Raw genomic sequence first — 19,738 nt, 5'->3', positions numbered from 1 at the left:
TCCCAAACCTGTTTGTCTGAAGGACCATAAATCAGTTCATGAGTGCCACCTGGTGTACCAGGGGCACCGTGGCATCAGAGATAGTGTGCTGAAATATCTCTGAAGTGTTTATCAAGTTTCTGTCATGATTCGAACATTTCCCTGGTACCCCTTGTCATCCCTGAGCCTAATCTCCTTGACTGTTATCACCTGTTTTGTGTATTAAATTCTGTCACCTGGTTCTGTTTTTCCTGGTTCTGTGGCACCTCTGTGGCACCTTGGCGGATCGGGATTCGAACCGTCCTGATTATGGGGCCGCTTCCTTAACCGCTAGGTCACCACTGCCCCAAAAAGCCGTGGTGAGCAGTGTGGGAACAGTACAATTACACAACGCAGAAGAAGAACCGCTACACTATGATGACTTTCACCTTTATATTTTAGTGTGGCTGTGTACCTAGCCGAATTGCACTGTAGGGGGCAAGAACGAGTCTTCGAACTGTGAAATTACCACATCAAACATGACGTGGTAACATGGATGCAGCTATTTAACTGAATAAACAGTATGTAAGCACAAGTACATCTTATTGAACATAATTTTTTTTCATCACCAATTATCATAGTAGAACAGCTTTCTCAAGCAGTTTGTGATGCATTTTGGAAACAGGAGATGAGCCCCTGGTCTAATGCGCCACTTGGCTTGAGAAACCTGTTCTCAAAGACTTACTTTTAGTCATTATTTGGGTAGCACACATATTCTGAATGCCTTTGGCAGAATTCAAATGAGCCATTTTAATTTAGATTAATGTATATTAATCCAGAAAATAGATTAATCTAGATTAATTTTTCTTACTTTAGATTAATCTAGATTAATTCCAAGATTACAGTCCAGGGGCAGTGGTGGCCTAGCGGTTAAGGAAGCTGGTTCGAATCCCGATCTGCCAAGGTGCCACTGAGGTGCCACTGAGCAAAGCACCGTCCCCACACACTGCTCCCCGGGCGCCTGTCATGGCTGCCCACTGCTCACTCAGGGTGATGGGTTAAATGCAGAGGACAAATTTCACTGTGTGCACTGTGTGCTGTGCTGCTGTGTATCACATGTGACAATCACTTTACTTTCACTTTCACTTCACAGTGAGATTAATATAGATTAAGAAAATTAATCTATGTCCACCTCTAGTTAGAATCCTGCGGTTGTGCTTGTCTCCAGGCCTCTGTCCAGGAGCTGTATGGATCCTGAGGTCAGAGTGATGCTTGTTGGGGGACTGCAGTCTCTTATGCTGCCTGACAGTGATGGATCCTCAGATCTCAGCTAGAATGACTCGAGGAGGAGTAGACCAGGACCTGGTCAGACTTGAGCCTGGGACAGAAGGCACATGTTTCATCTGGGTCCAAACTCATGTGACAGGCGTGTATTGGATATTTTAGATGACAGATGATGTGAATGATGACACCCAGACAAGGCAGGACAGGAGATGCAGTCCAGTGCACTTGACACATCTGGACACATCTGGACACTGTCACTCTGTCCAAATTCATTTTGGTGTATTGAATTGAGAATAGCTCATGATTTAATCAGAATTACACTTAAGCAAGAGTTTATTGTCACAAACATTAGTTATGTCTTAATTACTGGCTCGGATCCAGTGACTGATATGCAGCTTTACTATGATTATTATTATTTTTCCTCCAAGATGTTCTCATGAGAGGGTGCGTGCATTGCAGCTGTCAAGAATGCACTTACACTTTAGCCTTAGGCCAACAGCATCTGAACAAACCTGTCACACTTTCAGCATGAGTGTTACTGATACCCTGGTTCTGTGCCAAAGATGCAGTTGGATAATGATGGATTGTGCTGTTTGAACACCAGGAATATTTGCACATTTAGATTGCTTTATTAAATCATATAACAGAGGCTGATGATACAGCAACAGCACCTCTACTGGTGGACGTCAGAGAGCTGAAGATGGCTTCTGAAAACATCATGAATGAAGGCCTGATCAGCAGTCCTGTTTCAGGCCTGGGACCTTTTTATACTCGAAACCGTCTCAAAATTTTGTACTGTAGAGGAGCCTATATGGCTGTGCTTTAATGGCCAATAATAATCAGTCCTTAATGGCCAATAAAAATATCTACTCATTAAATAATCCAGGTGCTGATGTTGGTACATCATACGTTTGTTAGATCTGGAATGTTAACACCCACAGGTCAGGCACATCTCAGCCACCTGTTTTAACATTTTTTCTGAAGTGTGTGCAGTTAGGCTGAGGGCTGGATACCTGCTGCAGACCTCAGATAAACCACTGACCTCAGGTTTGTGGTTGTACAGGGTTGAGAGTGTGAGGCACTAAATTAATCCCACTGCTGTCAGAAGAAGATAAATAACTGTGTGTGTGTGTGTGCATGCATGATTTTATGCTGTAGTGGCTGTTGCATGTTTATATGTTGCTATGTGTATTTGCCACACAAACAAGCATGATTCACGGGGATCCTGCATGCTCTGTTTGGAGGCATCTGATGTCTGCCAAAATTCTTTTCAGAGCAGTAACCCCACACAGGCCTCAAAACAGAACACAGGAGAGTAAACTTTATTCTAGTGCCAAACAGAACCCTTTCTCATGTCTGGAGCCTGTTCATGAGAAAAAGTTAGAAAGTGGTGTGGTGTGGAGATGTCTTCTGGGTATTTGGTTTGGCCTGGTCATCTGTCATTAGATTTAAAACAGTAAACTGAACAGTGTTGTCAGTGGGTAAAGAACCCACTAACTCAACTCAGTCCAGCTGCAAATCATTATTATAATTAATAATTTGCATTATTAGAATATGCACTATTGCTTCATGCTGTCATATTTCCTCACACTGAAACACTCAACCCCACTTAACCTCAGGGTTTCACTTTTATGGCTTCATTCATTGAGCCATTTGTCTATAATGTTTTCTATAATGTGGCATCATCTGATGCCACGATTGCCAGAAAAACACCTGGTTCAGATGCCCATGTGAAAGAGGTCTTATCTCAAGGATTTATTTGAAAAGATAATGTGAAGAAAATTCGAAAATACAAAAATGGATGAGATGCATCCTGATTCATCGAGTTATCGAAATCGAATTGAATTGCTGACATGATAATCAGTTCACACTTCTACTACAAAGCCACTGTTTATTAATAGTGTATAAACGTTTTCTCGTGATAGATATGGTCACTTTATAATGGATTTTTAAAAGTGTACTCACCGTATGTTACTGAAAAGCTATACTTTATTAATGGTGTATAAACATGTAGTGGCTGTACATGTTGCTGAAGAGACACTCTTTACTAATAGTCTATAATTGTTTATTTGCTGCTCTTTATTGTTACCATTGCAAACACCATGATAGCTTCGCATGCTCTCAAGGTAACACAACACCAGCATGTGGAGCTGCAGGACAGGAAGCTTTTGGCATCCGTATTATTTTAAAGCAGTGCAATTACCTGAGCTCCAGCTGCTCCAATCGATTTCTGCAGCAGCCTGTTTAAAATGGCTGGGCTCTTCCCCATCACCTCTTCCGTCCTCATGCGCCAAAGAGGGACCGGGACAACATAGCTTTTTAATGGCTTAGCATATGGACAACATATATTTAAACATAGGAATATCATTGTTGTTTTTAGTAGTAGTAGCAGTATACTGTTAAGTATCATCTTTCACTTTCAAGCCACTTGTAGAGCCCAGATAGGCTCTGACCAGGATTAACCAATAGGAAGGCTCTTTAACGAAATTCTTATTGGACAGTCAGAGGAGCAGAATAAATGTCAGCCATTTGTAGGTATACCATTTTGCAGGTATAGTGGATACCACTGCAACAGTCAGAAGCACTAGACATTTGCATAATAGCCTCGATTTACATTCAGTCTCTTGTATTTTATTTGTATGTATTTTAACTTAGTCAGTGAGGATGATAATAACGATGATGATTCAGTTGTGATGATCTGAGACTAATCATAATTTGAAAACAAGAAAGACATTTCACAAAAGAAAAGCAACAATTTTGGTCAATAGCCAATGTTGTAAAAACGAAAGTGAAAATGAAAGAAAGTGATTGTCATTGTGAAACACAGCACAGTACACGGTGCACACAACAAAATGTGTCCTCTGCTTTTAACCATCACCCTTGGTGAGCTGTGTGTAGTCATGAATGGTGCCCGGGGAGCAGCGTGTGGGGACGGTGCTTTGCTCAGTGTGTGTGAATGAAATGTCAGATCACTTCAAGAATTCATATAAAAATGCATCAGGTAAGTGCAGAGGCCTTTAATAGTTTAATCCCCGCCTGCCTTCCTCTCCACCAATCAGGGCCTTCCCCCAGCCGTGGCCCCGCCCCCCCTCTCTCCCGCAGACCAGCCGGTAGCGTTGGGCGCGTCAGTGTGCAGGATCGGTGCTGAGGATGGGAGAACGAGCGACGAACTGCTGACGAACTTACCGACCGACCCACCGGAGCGTCGACCCTCGGCGTAGCGCAGCACCGCGCTCCGGCGGATGTTCCTCTCGCACGGAATATACTTTCTCTTCCCCGTCTAGTTCCACCTTCCAGTGTCGCACCTGTCCGCCGCTGAAGCTCCGGGAGAACTTGTTGTTCCGGGGCCGCGGGATGGGGCGCGCTGCGGGAAAATGCCCCCCTCTCGGCCGCTGAGCAGCTCCAACCCTCGCCGAGATGGGTCCCCCGGGGGACCGCTGGTGGATAACGGTCCTCGGGCTCCTCGCCGCTCTGGCCGTGCGGGAGCTCCGCGCCTTCCCGTCCTCCCTCAGCGACTGCCAGACCCCGACCGGGTGGAACTGCTCCGGTAAGAGACCCCGTGACCACGTTCTAGCGTCCGTGTTCTACCATCCGAGGAGCAGTGCGCGTCGTCGAGGCTCAGGTTCGATTGGGCCGTGCCGGCCGGGCTGGTTCGGGTTCCTCTCAGTTCCTCCACAGATTGAAAGCAGGGAACTGAAGTGAGAAAACTGAAGTGCCGAATGCCAGAATTATTTACGCCCACGATGCTGTAAAAACGGCTTCACGTCTACTTTCATACACACTTTACAATCTCCATTTTCCAAGGAGAGTTGCTGAGTAAAGTCCTCCTTGTTTTCATCCATTATTGAAAAACGGTGAATATTTTACCAGCGGCAAGGAGCAGGGAAAGTTTTTTTCCAGACCACACAAACTCTGAAGTAGTGGCCTCAACACCTGAATCTTTATTCTCCGTCATACAACCTTCTGCATATTTGATGCTCGCCAGCTTGTTTTCGTGAATTATTCACTCCGCAGTAACGACACGGACATGGAGAGCAGGTTCCTCTGCCAGGTGGGTAGAGAAGAGGGAAGGCCAGGTGTGTGGGACCTGTGTAGATATTATCTCCATGGGCTTCTTGATGAGTACTTTGCTGTGTGTGTGTTCATCTTGTCCAGGTTCGTGGTGAAGTGAGAAGCGAGGTCCAGAGTTGAAGGTATTATTAGAACCTGACGCGAGTGTGACTGCGCCGCCGCCATTGTTCATGATGGCTTCAGCCCACCGTGTCAGCTGCTCAGGCAGCCCCTTTGCTCCTTGCTCAGCAGACACAGGATCCGGGCCGGTCTGCATATGGGAACGTTGGGATGTGGGCTTCATCTGGATGCAGATCTTGATGTGTTTGACAGGCTAATGGAGATGAATAATTAATGATGAAACCGGCACTTTAGGGTTTTCGGTGCTGACATAAGACCAGGGCTGTGAGAAGCTCTGTTATGATCCTGATCTTCTGGACCCTTAGGAGGTGCAAACCCATTTAGCGCCAGCAAAATCAATAACATGGCTTCTTGTTTTCCTCTTCCTTGTGTTGGTCTTTTGTGCGAAAAATCCATCGTGCTCACCACACTTACCATGCAGCTTCACACAGACACACACTGCTGCCCACAACACACATAGGTCTGTCCCTCCTGTTTATTCCTCGTGTAAATGAAACATGCACAGTGCTGGTCAGGACCTACCAGTCGGAGACCTGGTGTGATTTAATGTTTGAGGTTAATGATGTCATGGGGAATGGGAAAATTAGTCTATCTTCAGTTGATCTTCTGCCCCATGTTCTAGATATAAAACAAGGGACCGGATTGTTGCTCAGGGGAATGGGCTTGTTTTGTCCTGCACAGTGGAGAAACGTTTCATATCCGTGAAGACAGCGTAACAGAATCTGTATCCCGAAGGTGATTAATATGCATGTGTGGATCTCATGAAATAATGATCAGCCTCCACAGCACGTGGAAACTCGACACTTCCTGCTCTTTAAATAAAGTTGTCCGGACTGTATCTCCGCCATGTGTTTCGCTGCAGTTGTGGGCTTTCGGCCAGGGCTGAGGAGCCTCTGGGGTGTGGGCCATGCTTGGTCTTATTTTGACGCGAGTAGCGGTGATCCCGCTGCCGCCAGGGCTTTTTTTCTCAGTGCAGCGCCACGCCATGCCGCCTCCGCGTCTCCATGTCAGCCCCCTGCCAATTCAGATGCTCCTGCTAAGCACTTCAGATTGGCCGTGTAATCTTTGCACTTTCGAGCCGAGGCCTGTGATGCTGGTGTGCAGGAATGTTCTTCGCCGATATCCTGATGAACATACGTCTTCATAAACTAAACTAGTTTATGCAGGAGAATCAGGTCGCTGCCTTCCTGCCAGCCCCTGTTCCTGTGTATTTATCCTGACCTCTGACCCCTGTACATTCTGTAAATTCTAACACGGACAGTCCCCTGGAGACACTCAGGGTTAAGTGTCTTGTTCAGGGACTCAATGGAAGTAAGTGGGGTTTGAACCTGTGACTTTGTGGTCTTCTGGTTCATAGCAGTGGTCTTCTGGTTCATGACAGGTTCTTAGGTTAGTGTCTTACCCACTAGGCTACTACCACCTTAGTGTTAGAGTTGTTCTCTAAGAACTGTTCCAAAATGATTGTGAAAGAGAATATTTTATTGGCATTCAGATTAATGTTATGTAAGGGTGATTTGCTCACAAATGCTCATTGCGTTCCTCAATCTTCATACATCTTTACCATAGAATGCCCAGCCGATGGCTGATAAGTCAGATGAATCCCACTTCCTTCACCATGTGAAGAGTCTCATAGCACTTAAATTCAGAATCAGCTTAATTCTGTTATTGTTAGCAATCACTCAGTTCATATTTTTACTCATTTAGTAAAACATCCCTGATATTCAGATTCCTCAATTAAAAAGTACAGTTAAGAGGTAGTAGGGAAATAATTGAGATGTTAGTTGATATTCCTAGTTAGTAGATATTGGACTAGTTAGTAGATATTCCTTGAAGGTGGGTCTTCAGTTGATGTTTGAAGATGGGAAAAGACTCGGTCATTCAGATGACAAGAGGAAGTTGGATCTAGGGAACCAACAGTGTTGATAATTAGTTTTGGTGCCTTTAACGTTATTGTACTTATAAGTATCATAATAGATTGTTGTACTTACAGTATCATTGAGACAAGGCTTTGTTATTAACACCACAAATCGACTATATAGTAAATTCTGTTACTCATTTTGGCACTGTTACAGATGCATTTCACACAATATAATCTACATTTTGTACAGTACATTTTACACAGTCAGTTTTTATTTGTACAGAACTTTTTTCAATGCACATTTTCCCAATTACAACAGATACCCTAGTGAGCAGCCAAAGACAGCTCAAGACCTTCCTCTTTAAAGAATATTTAGATTAAATTGTAATTTTCTTGTTGTCAAACTTTGTGTACAGAATCTACAACAGAGTGAATAAAATTCATAGTTGGGGTCCTAGAGAACCGGAATTGATCTCTTCATCGATGGTAACTTAAGCACGTTGTAAGTCACTCTGGATAAGGGCGCCAAATGCCGTAAATGTAAATGTAAATGTTAAAAAAACCCGAACAAAGACAAAGGAAGCGAGGAACCAAGCGGGGAACCTTTACGTTTTTATTTCACACAATACCCACAATACAATTAATATAATTTATCCTTTTTTACACAAAAATGTTTTACACAAAATATTTTATATTTTACACAATAAGATTTATAGGGGCAGTGGTGGCCTAGAGGGCTAATGAAGCGGACTCGTAATGCACTGTGTGCTGTGTTTTACACTGACAATCACTTCAATTTATACAGTACTATGCACTGTACTATACTATATTTGCGTAACATCAAGAAAAGTGGGGTTTTTAATAAACTGAAAACAAAGACACAGCACAATAATTGTAAAAGGAACACAGAGACAGATAAGCAGCATGGACAGTGAGGAAACAAAAATGCAGGACAAGGGAGTGAGGGAGAAAACCAACATATAAAGGGTTTTGATCACCCATGCTGATCGAGCAGCAAGGGTGATTAGAACCCTGTGTCTGTGTGACTGGCAGCACGTGGCTGGCCCAAGGCTGCCTTGGCGTCATAACGATTTGCCTAATCATGTCTTGTAAATATTGTAAACTGTGCTGCTCCAGTTCATCAGATATATTTTCAAAAAAGGTGAACTAGGTACTAATATAACTGAATAGCTATTTTTTTTTGGTTGTTGTGTGTTAGGATTGGAACTAATAAGAAACACATCATATATTTTTCAATGAATTAATCTCAAGCATGGTTAATACTTAAGACTAAAATTATAATGCATATTTAAAACTAAACAGTCAATATTTCAGAGCACATCTATTTTAACCCAGATAGAGTATTCACAACTCTATGATGAGTAAACCAACTCTAACAGCAGAGTTAAATGTCAGTGGAAAGTTCTGCAGTCCCACAGTGAAGATTCAACTCTACACAGTGTGGATAAAAAAATAATAATAAGTAGTACCAGCATGCATTGCATGCCCAGTTTAGTTCAGTAGCAGGCTTTCACCAACCTTTAGGCAGAAGGTGGGGTATATTGATGGGCCTCGTGGGCGGAGTGCTAGTTTAACTGAGTTATCCAGGTTGCTTGCCTCTTGTAAGTGCCTGTGAGGTTCAAATGAAAATGGACTTGCTCCAAACCAGTCGCCTGACCTGTCCTTCCAACACCATATGCTAAGTCAAGTGAGGTCATGCTGGCAGCATTTGTGATGATATTATTGAGTAGCTACAGAGAAATAATAATGATAAATCATCACACATTAGATGTTATTATATCACACATAATGTTATTATTAAAACAATAAGATCACAAGTGTAATCATATTACCCTCATATACTCTAACAATGTGAATAAACTTCAGTGTAAAAAAAATTTCACACATTTCTTTGTTAATTTTTTAACATTAAATGGGGAAGAACTCTCAACACTGGCCATAGAGTAATTTTTTCTTTTATTCTGAGTATTCAAATTCAAATTTTATTTGTCACATACATAGTCATACACGGTATGATATGCAGTGAAATGCTTTTTGCGACTACTACAGACCACAGTATTGCAAATGTTGCAAGTATACAATGAACCAAAATGCAAATATTGCAACCATAACCAAATATTACACTTTTACGTCTTTAACATAAAATATGTGTAACTGGTAGGGTGAAGGTGTGCCAATGAGTTAAAGACAATGTTTAAAGAAGAAATGTTTAAAGAGAAAAGAGCCATAAAAAAAGAGCAGTAAAGTAAAAAGCGCAAAGTGATTTTTTGCAAAATGATTTTGTGCAAAGTGATTTTGTGCAGAAGAGTCTGGAGTGATTGGAGGTGACAGTGAAAGTGATGTACTACAGCAGAGAATGTCCCCAATAGGAACAAATAAAAAAAAAATAGGAACAAATGTTATCTGAAACAGAAAAAAAATCTATTCTTTCAGTGTAAAAGTGTGAGAAAGAGGCTTAGACAGGGAATGCCAGGGAGATGATCTGGTCTCTTCTTAAATAAAACACAGTGTAGACTCTGATCTTAAATAAATGAAAATTTAAGGCTATTGTGAATGATTTTATGTTGAATAGGAATTATTCATTGTTATGTTTCAGCATATAACTGATCCCCAGCTGTCGAGGAGGATGTGTGTGCTTTACTACATGATAATATGTTGTATTTTTGGCAGGTTATGATGACCGGGACACCGACCTGTTCACCTGCGACACCAACACGTGCAAGTTTGACGGCGAGTGTCTCCGAATTGGGGACATTATAACCTGCATCTGTGACTTCAAGGTAAGCATGCACAGTTCTCCTTGGTACTACAATACTGTAATCGTGTTTCAATACACATTGCAGACAAGACAATGGAGTCTGGAATAAATCCATTTTAGCCACTGGAAACGAGGCCTAGTGGCTGCTGGACCGCCAGGAATCTGTGGAACGTGTCTCAGATAATTTACAGTATAACATCATTCCTAAAGCACAGCACCAGACAATCAGACCGTTTTATTTTTATCTCTGCTTCATGGGAATCTTATTTGCTGAGATGCTCCAGACGTCGGCTGTTCAGGGGCGGACGTCCGTCTCCTTTTGAGGACACTTGTTTGGATTGTAGGTCACATTATTTTCATTTCAAAGTTAATGCCATTAGCCGGGCCCTAGTTCTAATGGAGATGTATAATGCATCCTGCCCTTTGTATGTGCTTGTGTGTGTGTGTCTGTGTGTAAAATGTAAGAATATACAGCAGGTGCTTGTGAAATGAACAGAAAAGCTTGGGTAAATGAGGCATGGTGGACATAGTGGAAACAGGTGCTAGGATGCTGATCTTATGCTCCATGAAGAACCTGATGCAATGTTCTCATCTGAGCTATTGAGGTCTGGGGAATTCAAACTAGGATCGAGGAATTGAAACAGAATGTGCTAGTAGTGAAAATATTGTACAATATTGTCTATTGGTGGTGTTTAATCAGATGCTTCATGGGTGTGGTTATTTGAAAGCCAGTCGCTGTGTGTTGATTTTTGTAAGAAGTGCGACGCTGACAATGTGCTTAGTATTGTGCAAATTGGGGCTGATGTTTTGATAACTGAGTGAAAAGTTGTGCGAAAGGTGGGAGACTTTTTTTTATCTTACAGCAAAAAGCTGAACTTATCACATGACCCTCCACACCGACATCAAGTGGTGGGATGGAAACACGTTGACAGGTGATTCTCATGATCTTTAACCTGCACCGACCTGAGTTCCTTGCTCAGTCATTGAGTCTCGACCCTGAATCTTTCAGCTCATCGCTTTCTACTCAAATAAAGGCCTATCGATTTCATTGTGTTTCATCCTTGTGTGTTGTTTACACTTGTGCAGATGCCATGCCCATGGCCTTTTGAGTTGTGCCTGAATCACGTCAGTACATTAAAAGTGCGATTTGCACACTCTACAAATGGGTTCACCCATATCACAAACATTACTGTTCATTGGTGCCGAATTATTTTATGCCCATGGCAGTACCACACTGTTACTCTCTTTTTGTTGTCAATATTGCTTGGCAACTTGTAACTATTATCAGAACCTCCTCGCTTGTGAAGATTGGTTTGTAGATGATGAGGGGAGGATATTCAGATGAAGCGGTGGCCTTTGTGAGAATCTGTAGTTAACTGTAAGGCATGACACTGATATCCCCCCGAGGACTAGTTTGCTTTCCAACTGGGTTCTAGAGTTGCTTGATTGTTTGCACAGAATCCTGCTCAAAAGGAACAAATACAGGATTCCAAATTCCTCAAAGCCTAATCCCAAATGTCAGGAAAGAGCCAGTAAGAGCAGTTCCTTTACTAACTGGGGAGTAAATGAGAAGAACCAGAATAATCGCAGCTTGCTGCTCATGGAGCAGCATCTGTAGCTCTCCTCTGAAGGTCTTCTCAGATAACAGCAGTAACATCACCCACCCCTGCTGTCAGTTCATGGCAGTTTCACACGGATGCCAGCCTGTGAGCAGAGGAAAGGTTTGGTACGTAGGTTATGTGCGTTTTTCATAGCAAGGAACGACAGAGGTGAGTTCCATCCGCAGGTATGAATGCTCATTTATTCACCTCACACTGTCTGGTGGAGGGAGTTGCTGCCCAGGCCGCAGGGAGAGCTGCTGCTTTCTGTTGAACTTTTCTCTTTCTCCACCCACTGTCTGCTGTCTGTGACTCCATTAGCTCTGTGTGGACCTACAGCATCCGCCGGGCTGCCCACATAATCAATCAGTTCATGAAAATGAATAAAATTAGCTCTGGTGTAAAAATGAACATGATGAGACCAGGCTGTCAGACCGAATATCATCAATAGCTAAAATAATCAATTCAGAGAAATCGAGCCATGAATCACGTCCAAGTTCTACATCTGCTTTTCTCTACAGCTTTATTTTGAGCTGCACTAATGTTACCTCTCTTCTTCTCTTGCTCTCTCGCTTGCTTGTCATACCTCCTGCTAATGACAGCTCCTGTCATTTTCCCGAGCTGCTCCTCTTACAAGCAGTGTCAGAAATCAGCATTAGCCGAGGCAGAGAGAGATGGGAGAAACAAGTTCAGGTGACAGCTCCTTTCAATAGAAATAACAGAGCTGAAAATCCCCAGTCCTGGCTGAGGTGGACATACAGACACGGGGGGAGAGAGAGAGAGAGAGAGAGAGAATGTGAGAGTGTGTGTGTGTCTGTGTGTGAGTGAGCGAGGGAGCTTTACAGGGTTGAGACAGGTCATCATTATTCCAGTGGTGCTGCAGCTCTCATTACATATATTTGCATGTATTTACGATCCCCAGTGATCCGGCAGTTACACGGACCCCCAGTGGCGGGGGAGACGGGTTTAATGTTCGATTTCTCGCTGCTGCACCGGTCGGGATGAGAGGCTACATGAGGACAGTGCTCCACCACAGCAAGGGGATCAGTGCCACTCCCAGGGCAGGGCAGACCACTCACCAGATTAGTGTGTAAGGAATCAGATATTTTGAAAGTTAAGTGCTGATGTTGACACATAATGTTGATTTAATAAAAAATTGTCCAGGCTGTACAAGTAAATGTAACATTGTAACAATTGCATTTCTCAACTCAAAAATACATTTATGTGATGCACAAATGTCAGTGCCGTTATAAACCGATAAACCTGCATTTAAAAACCACCGTATATATTTGTGAATACCCTTACATTTATTTGCGTATTCTTGACCTGACGCCGCTCATTTCACGAATTTTCAAAAGGTAGCCAATCGAATTTCTCCAAAGTTTACAGCCAATCACATCAACTGAGAGTATGATGTAGTGACAACAACATTGTGCTACATTTGCATATTTTTGTGGTCTCTTGGAAGGAATTGCAAGAACACAAGTTTCATAATATGAATCGGGACAAAAGGTGTCAGTATAACGCAAATCCTCCATTGTTTTGTTGTGGTAGTAACTGTGTTTCTGCTTAATTTAAATGAAAGATTCCCGCTCACTCATGTCAAGTGGTGTCCGTCGGTCACATGTCAACACAGACAGCCTGGTGTCTGGACAAACCCTGTATTCAAGAATACGATCTGAAACACCATACCATTTTATATTGTGTGTATTCGCTTCTGTATGTTCAGGGTGACGCAGCGTGAAAAGAGAGCTGCTGCATTTTAGACCATGTCTTCCCCAGTGGAACTTTTTTTGACCCAGTCAAAAACATTGTTTAAGAAACAGCATTAGTAGAAACTCATTTAATGTCTCGTTTAATTTGATGATTATCCAGAGATGGATGTGGACCAATCAGCTGCCAGGAACACAAACACGTGCACGCACAGGTCACCAGTAGATACGTAACAACTGAAGTGAAAGTGAAGTGCTTGTCATTGTTATACACAGCACTGCACACAGTGACACAATGAAATGTTTCCTGTGCTTTTAACCCATCACCAGCAGTGGGCAGCCGTGAAAGGCGACCGGGGAGCAGTATGTGGGGACAGTGCTTTGCCCTGTGGCACTTTAGAACCGGCACCGTTTCCTTACCCGCTAGGCCAGCCACTGCCCCGGACTGGACCAGGATGATCATTTTCAACTTACGACTATGTTCAATTAAAACAAATCCAAATATTTGTAGTTCAGTTGTATTCCGACAAAAGTAGTGTAACGTTGTCACCATAAAATCGTACTCTCAAACATCAGTTGATGTGATTGGCTGTAAAGACATGTAAAGAGATTGGCTGGTTTGGAGACATTTGATAGGCTACCTTTTGAAAGTTGCAGATGTTCTGTATTCATTCATGCTTCTGCTCTGGATGGAGAGAAAACTCTTCATGTCAAATTAATGATGAAGAAAAAGCAAGATTTGGTTCTAGAAAAATGCAGCAGAAGGAATATCAATGTAACTGTGGGTGGTGATTCACTGTTGGCTGAAACTTTATGGCTGTTGTGTGTTGGAATACTGGGCAGAAATAAGCAGCATAAGGGAAGAAGCCCATTAGAGAATTTATCTCAGCTGTCACATAAATGGAACAAGTTTCTCGGCACTATCCTGCATCGTCTACAAATAAATACCAACGTCACCAGTGACTCATCTCACCCTTCACCTCACCCTGAGAAATGAGCAGGAGAACCTACACACACATAACAGTAGGACCTGATGGAGTGTCACCTCCTGCGGTGAAGGTGGCAACGAACACGATTGAAAACAGATCCACTAACCTGATGTTTCTGCGAACTCAACTCTGTCCCAGTAACACCTTGTTATGTGCTGTATGGCAGGTTTCTGGTGGTGTGTTGCCATGTGCCCACATAACTTTTCACTGGGACTTTTAAATGAGGTGTGGCTGGGTGCCATGTTGTTGCATGGCTTTTTTAAGTAAAAAATAAAATACATTATAATACAATACGTGTACAATACACCAAATCATTGAATTCAGGAGTTCCAACCAGTTCCATGGACAAAAATCATGCACCCGTGCATGTAGACTTTATGTAAAAACATTCTTTCCTAATTGATGCATCGTGATGAAGACATGGACGAGTCTGCATTGATGCAGTGCAGAACAAAATTATTTATATACCATATATAATGATATATTTTATATATCATTATATATCATTCTATTGCTTTGTGATTTTCTCATGGTGGCAGAGAAATGATAGTTAATGTAGTGACTCTGGCTGCCTGAGTACAGCATCGCTCCGGGTAGGAGATTGGCCTCTACAACACAGACGTTCAAAATGAATGCCCGCTAAACACATGCTTGTTGCTGCGTTTGATTGGCGTTCTGTTGACGCTGTTTACCGCTTGCTGTTTAGTGCTCATCTGGATGCTTTCATGTGAACTAGGTCTCTTCACACCTCTACAGGTTGGTGTGTAGAAGTTGGCAACTTTCTGCAGAGTCAATATCAAGAAGCAAGAGACCCCAAAACTATTGTGACCTTCACATTAGATCAAGAAGATTGCATTTAGAGCTTGATGGAATAGGCTTCCATGACCATGACCATGCTCACTGTGCTGACTCTGCACTGTTTTTTTAACTGTCCTACCAGTTTGTGGCTGAGAATAGAATAGAATATCATGGGGTATACTCTTCCAGTGCTGTGGGTATGATCCTTGAATGTTGTGTATGGCCAAAAGACAACAGTGATATTTTGTGAACACGACCTTGACCTGATTTTTTTGCCTGCTTAAAGAGTGAAACTAGTACTGCTGCTGCTTTTTAGCTCTGCAAAAGGAAGTGGTTAAACATTGCCGAAAGAGCTGTGGCTGCTATGCAGATGACACACAACTGTACATCTCCAGATGCGGTAAAAACATTTGATATTTCAAAAATCGAGAACTGCATGCTAAACTTGAAAAAGACTGAAATACTTTTACTTTGTCCTAAAACTGGCAGAAGGAATCCATCTGACCTCTCAGTCAAAATTAATGGGACTCTACCACCATATGACAACCTCCAAAGACCTGGGAATCACAATTGACAGACAGAAATATTATTTTAAGAATCACATAAACAACATTTGTAAGACTGCATTACTTTCTCCGTTGCAATATTTCAAAGCTAAGATGAATGATTCAGAAAAACTGGTACATGCATTTGTGATATCAAGAAGCCCGGCATCATCTCTCAGTAAACTCCAACCGTTTCAAAATGCAACTGCAATAATTCTAACTGAAATAAGAAGATTTGAACACATCTTGCCGATTCTGTCCTTACTTAATTGGTTACTTGTAAAATTTTTCATAGACTGTAAAACTACTTTATTAACATACAAAACCCAACATATACTGATCCCTGATTAGTTGGGTGACTTTTTAACAAAGAACTGCCCTACACGCTAACAATTAACAAATTTCCAGCAGGTGTACGAGCTTCTGCTACAGAGCTCCCCTGCTTTGGAACAGCCTTCCTGCTAATGTTCGGTGTCAATATTTAAGTCCAGGTTAAAGACACATCTTTTAGTAAAGCATTTCATAACAGTTAAAATACACATATACTATGATGCTCATCTCACTTAGGCTGCCCCAGATAGTCCCTGCCACTTAATCTATTACTCTCAGTATATCTATGTATTAGAGGGTCACCACAGCCACCAACACCATAAAGACGGAAGCTTCAAATGGACCAGTAGCATTATAATGGACATGCAGTGTAGACTGGACAGGACACTGGAATAAAACCTACTCTGCACTGTCCAGTAGCTCCAAACGTGGACAGATGCTCTATTCTGCACTTAGGACTTTCCTACCACTACACCTGTTGGACAATTTTTTTTTTGGTCAAATCATTACCAACCCTGCACTGACACCAATTGCAGGCTCACTCTACACTGGATCTACATTGGGTCCCTCTCTGTATCACTCCTTCCCAGGGTTTCCCTTTTTTCTCCCAGAGTTTTTACCGGAGTTTTCTTTTTGTGCAGAGGGGGGGTGTCAAATGTAAGGCCTGTCGAAGCCCATTGAGACATATTGTATGTGATTTGGGGCTATATAAGAAATAAATGTTGTTATTGTTGAATTTAACACCCAGTTGAGCTTTTAGTGCCATACAGACTGATGCATGAAGGAAATTATCTAAAGAGAAGGTCGTTTGAATCTTTTTCTGTCCAGTGTAGACCAGCATTAGAGTCATGGCAAATTGAATTGCAATGTTCTCTCTGTGCTGTGTGAGCTCCAGACTCTTGTAGCATTTGATAAGATTTGCCAGAAGGAATAGCTCTGCTCATCCACTCTGCTCAGCACTCTGCAGAGAAAATTCTGGGGAGGCCTGTGATATGTCAGGGGTCATGTTGGGTCAGGACTCCAGTAGCAAGAACTATCTGGAAAAGGTTTAATTGGCTGTGGGAGGGGCAACCGGAGGAGCTTGTGGCTCGACGTTCCCAGGGATGGATGGTAGCATCTGTGCCAGTTCCTCTGAGGCTCTTGCTCAGCTTGCCAGACACCATTACAGGAGACGAGTCTCAGGGTGCAGTTACACCAAACTCATTTAGACTGATTCAACTCAACCCTGGAGTGTTTGAATGGAATCAAACTTTCTGTGCAGATCCAAACAACCATACTAATTGTTTTTTGGCTTACTCAACACCACAGTGCATTTATCATTACGAGAGTTTCAGTAGAACGCAAGAGCCAGGAATCTTCTTTGATACGAACATCTAAAAGCCTGTATAAACAGGTCAGATCTATGATGCAGATGTTCATATGCATAATTTGCTAAAGTCTGGTAAAATGTGCCCCAGTCGGTTCACCGTTATGATTACTCTTTTAATTTCTTAATAAAATTGCTTCTTTTCCCATTATCCTTTCTTTTTTTTTTTACCTTTTATGAACACAAACTGAACTAGTTGGAAGACACAACAGTATGTCATTTTCTGGCATTGGTTTGGTTTGGTTGAGGAACCGGTCCTTTTGGGGTGAATGCATGCCTGAGTGATGGCGATGTGAGAATCAGGAGCAGATGATCAGGAAGATAAAAGAGCAAAACTCAACCCTAAACCACACCCGTTTGCCTCTCCATGAGGGCCAGGCAAGTGCTTTGCTGCTGAGGGATCATGGGAATGCAGTTTGTCAGTCAGTCAGACACCAGCAGCCTCGTAGCTGTCGGAGGGCTGAGAGAATAAATCATCCAGCGAGACGTGAACAGATTTTGTGGGATTTGTACGTCTCTCTGGGATTGCACTGGAGACTCGCCCTCGTCCTATCACACAAGTGCCATGGCTGATGAACATCTCCAAGGAGGAAATGCATTATCGCATGGAGGCTCCTGTAGCTCCAGATAGTCAATCCAGGCCTTTTCTACAGTGGACGAGGCTGGAACAGATCCTGAAGAAATCACACTGTGCTGAGGCCACTGGTACCTCCCATGACTCCCTGTCCTTGTGAGAGGCTGTCACTGGGTGTGAGGTCACAACACCCCACTGGTGCCAGGCTAATGAGCTGACGACAGCGTCTGATTTCCTGCTGGTGCTCCAGGGTCCTGGAGGTCACATCAGGATCACTTTAGACAGCTCCTTCATGGGAATTGTGTGCACCAGAGACTGAAACTACAGTTACCTCCTCAAGCAGCAGGACCTGGTGGTAGGATGACCAGAGTTTGTTGATGTTTGATGATATGTCCTATATTTAAAATATAATTATTTTTTTTTTTATGTATTTTGAAAGTGAAGTGATTGTCATTGTGAAACGCAGCACAGAACACGGTGCACAGAAGCACTTCTGCTTTTGATCACCTAAGTGAGCAGTGGGCAGCTATGAAAGGAGCCAGGGGAGCAGTGTGTGGGGACGGTACTTTGCTCAGTGGCACCTTGGTGGATCGGGGATTTGAGGCATAGCGGCTTACTTAACCACTAGGTCATCACTGCCCAGTTCTAAGAATGATTTGGAACAAGTATAAGCTATTGTAAAATATGATAACTAGAAAAATAAGAAAACATAAAAAGTGAAAAGAACATTTTTTAACCCAAGTACAGCTTTTAGGTTCCGGTCCTGATCCAGGAGGAACCATGGAGATGTAACAGGTTGTTCCATGTGTCTTCTGAATGTCAGTCAGAATAAAATATCCATCCCCTTTTAAATAAACAAATAAGCAGGACTATTTTAAAAGGAAGCTCTAATTGACAGCTTCTAATTCCCGGCGTTGTTCTTTCATCTCCTATTAGAATGCTTTAATGAGAATGCGTATATTAAGTACTACTTTGTTTATTCCATTTATAAATATCATATGGCCTCTGGAGAATAATCCGCTCTTAACACGTTCCAACATAAAACTGTGTAAAGCACTGAGAGGACGAGGCAGACGGGCGAAGGGGCAGATGGTGAGTGCTCAGCTGTTCAGGCGATGGAGAGGCGCTTGGGCTTGGGCACCTGCTCCGTCTCGGTTGGCTGACGTGTAGATACTGCCAGCGCCCTGCTCCTTATCTTCCCCTCATCTCATGTGTGGCCGCTCTGTCCGGTTGTAATTGCGTACCTCTGTGAGGGATCCCACTGCTTCATGAAGGTGCTGAACAGTTTTAGTCTTGGCTGTGTGATGGATGAGTGACAGATGGATGATCAGCCATTAGAACCATGGTGTTCTCCAGTCGGTAGCATGTAATGATGGAAATACTTTTATGTTTATTTCTAGACTACAATGAGCGCATTATATGAATATACAATGAACAGGTGGTTTGACTCTAATCATGGTGACTGTTATTAGTCATGTGACCCCTGTAACAAGCACCCATCAGCCCCACAGCAGAATTCAACCAGCACATGAAGGGTTGTTGCTATTTATTGAAATAATTAGATGTTTGAACAAATAATTAGCTTAGATGCAACTATTTTAAATAAATAAATGAAGCAAATGTTACCAGAAAGACCAGGCAGAGAGGGAAGTAAGAGATCAAAGGGAGTTGAAGAGATACCCTTGGAGACCCAGGAGAACAGTAGGTAAAAGCTCTGCGCACCTTGCCTGTAGGTCTTTGGCCTTTAGTCACCCAG

General features: G+C 42.7%; 1 protein-coding gene across 3 annotated transcripts in view; it reads left to right on the top strand.

Annotated features, from left to right (window-relative positions):
- The first annotated feature begins 4,344 nt into the window (after positions 1 to 4,344).
- The window catches only part of tmeff2a (transmembrane protein with EGF-like and two follistatin-like domains 2a), a 63,797-nt gene continuing 48,403 nt past the window's right edge, over positions 4,345 to 19,738 (top strand). For all 3 annotated transcript variants that reach the window (XM_028991728.1, XM_028991729.1, XM_028991727.1), the window contains exons 1-2: positions 4,345 to 4,789; positions 9,983 to 10,092. In XM_028991728.1, coding sequence (XP_028847561.1) covers positions 4,660 to 4,789; positions 9,983 to 10,092 — 240 coding nt within the window. In that variant the 5' untranslated portion in view covers positions 4,345 to 4,659. The remainder of the gene's footprint in view (positions 4,790 to 9,982; positions 10,093 to 19,738) is intronic.

This window comes from Denticeps clupeoides, chromosome 9 (genome assembly GCF_900700375.1).
Source record: "Denticeps clupeoides chromosome 9, fDenClu1.1, whole genome shotgun sequence".
Lineage (NCBI taxonomy): Eukaryota > Metazoa > Chordata > Actinopteri > Clupeiformes > Denticipitidae > Denticeps > Denticeps clupeoides.
The sequence above is the reverse complement of the archived record's forward strand: the minus strand, read 5'-3'. Positions and strand labels throughout refer to the sequence as shown.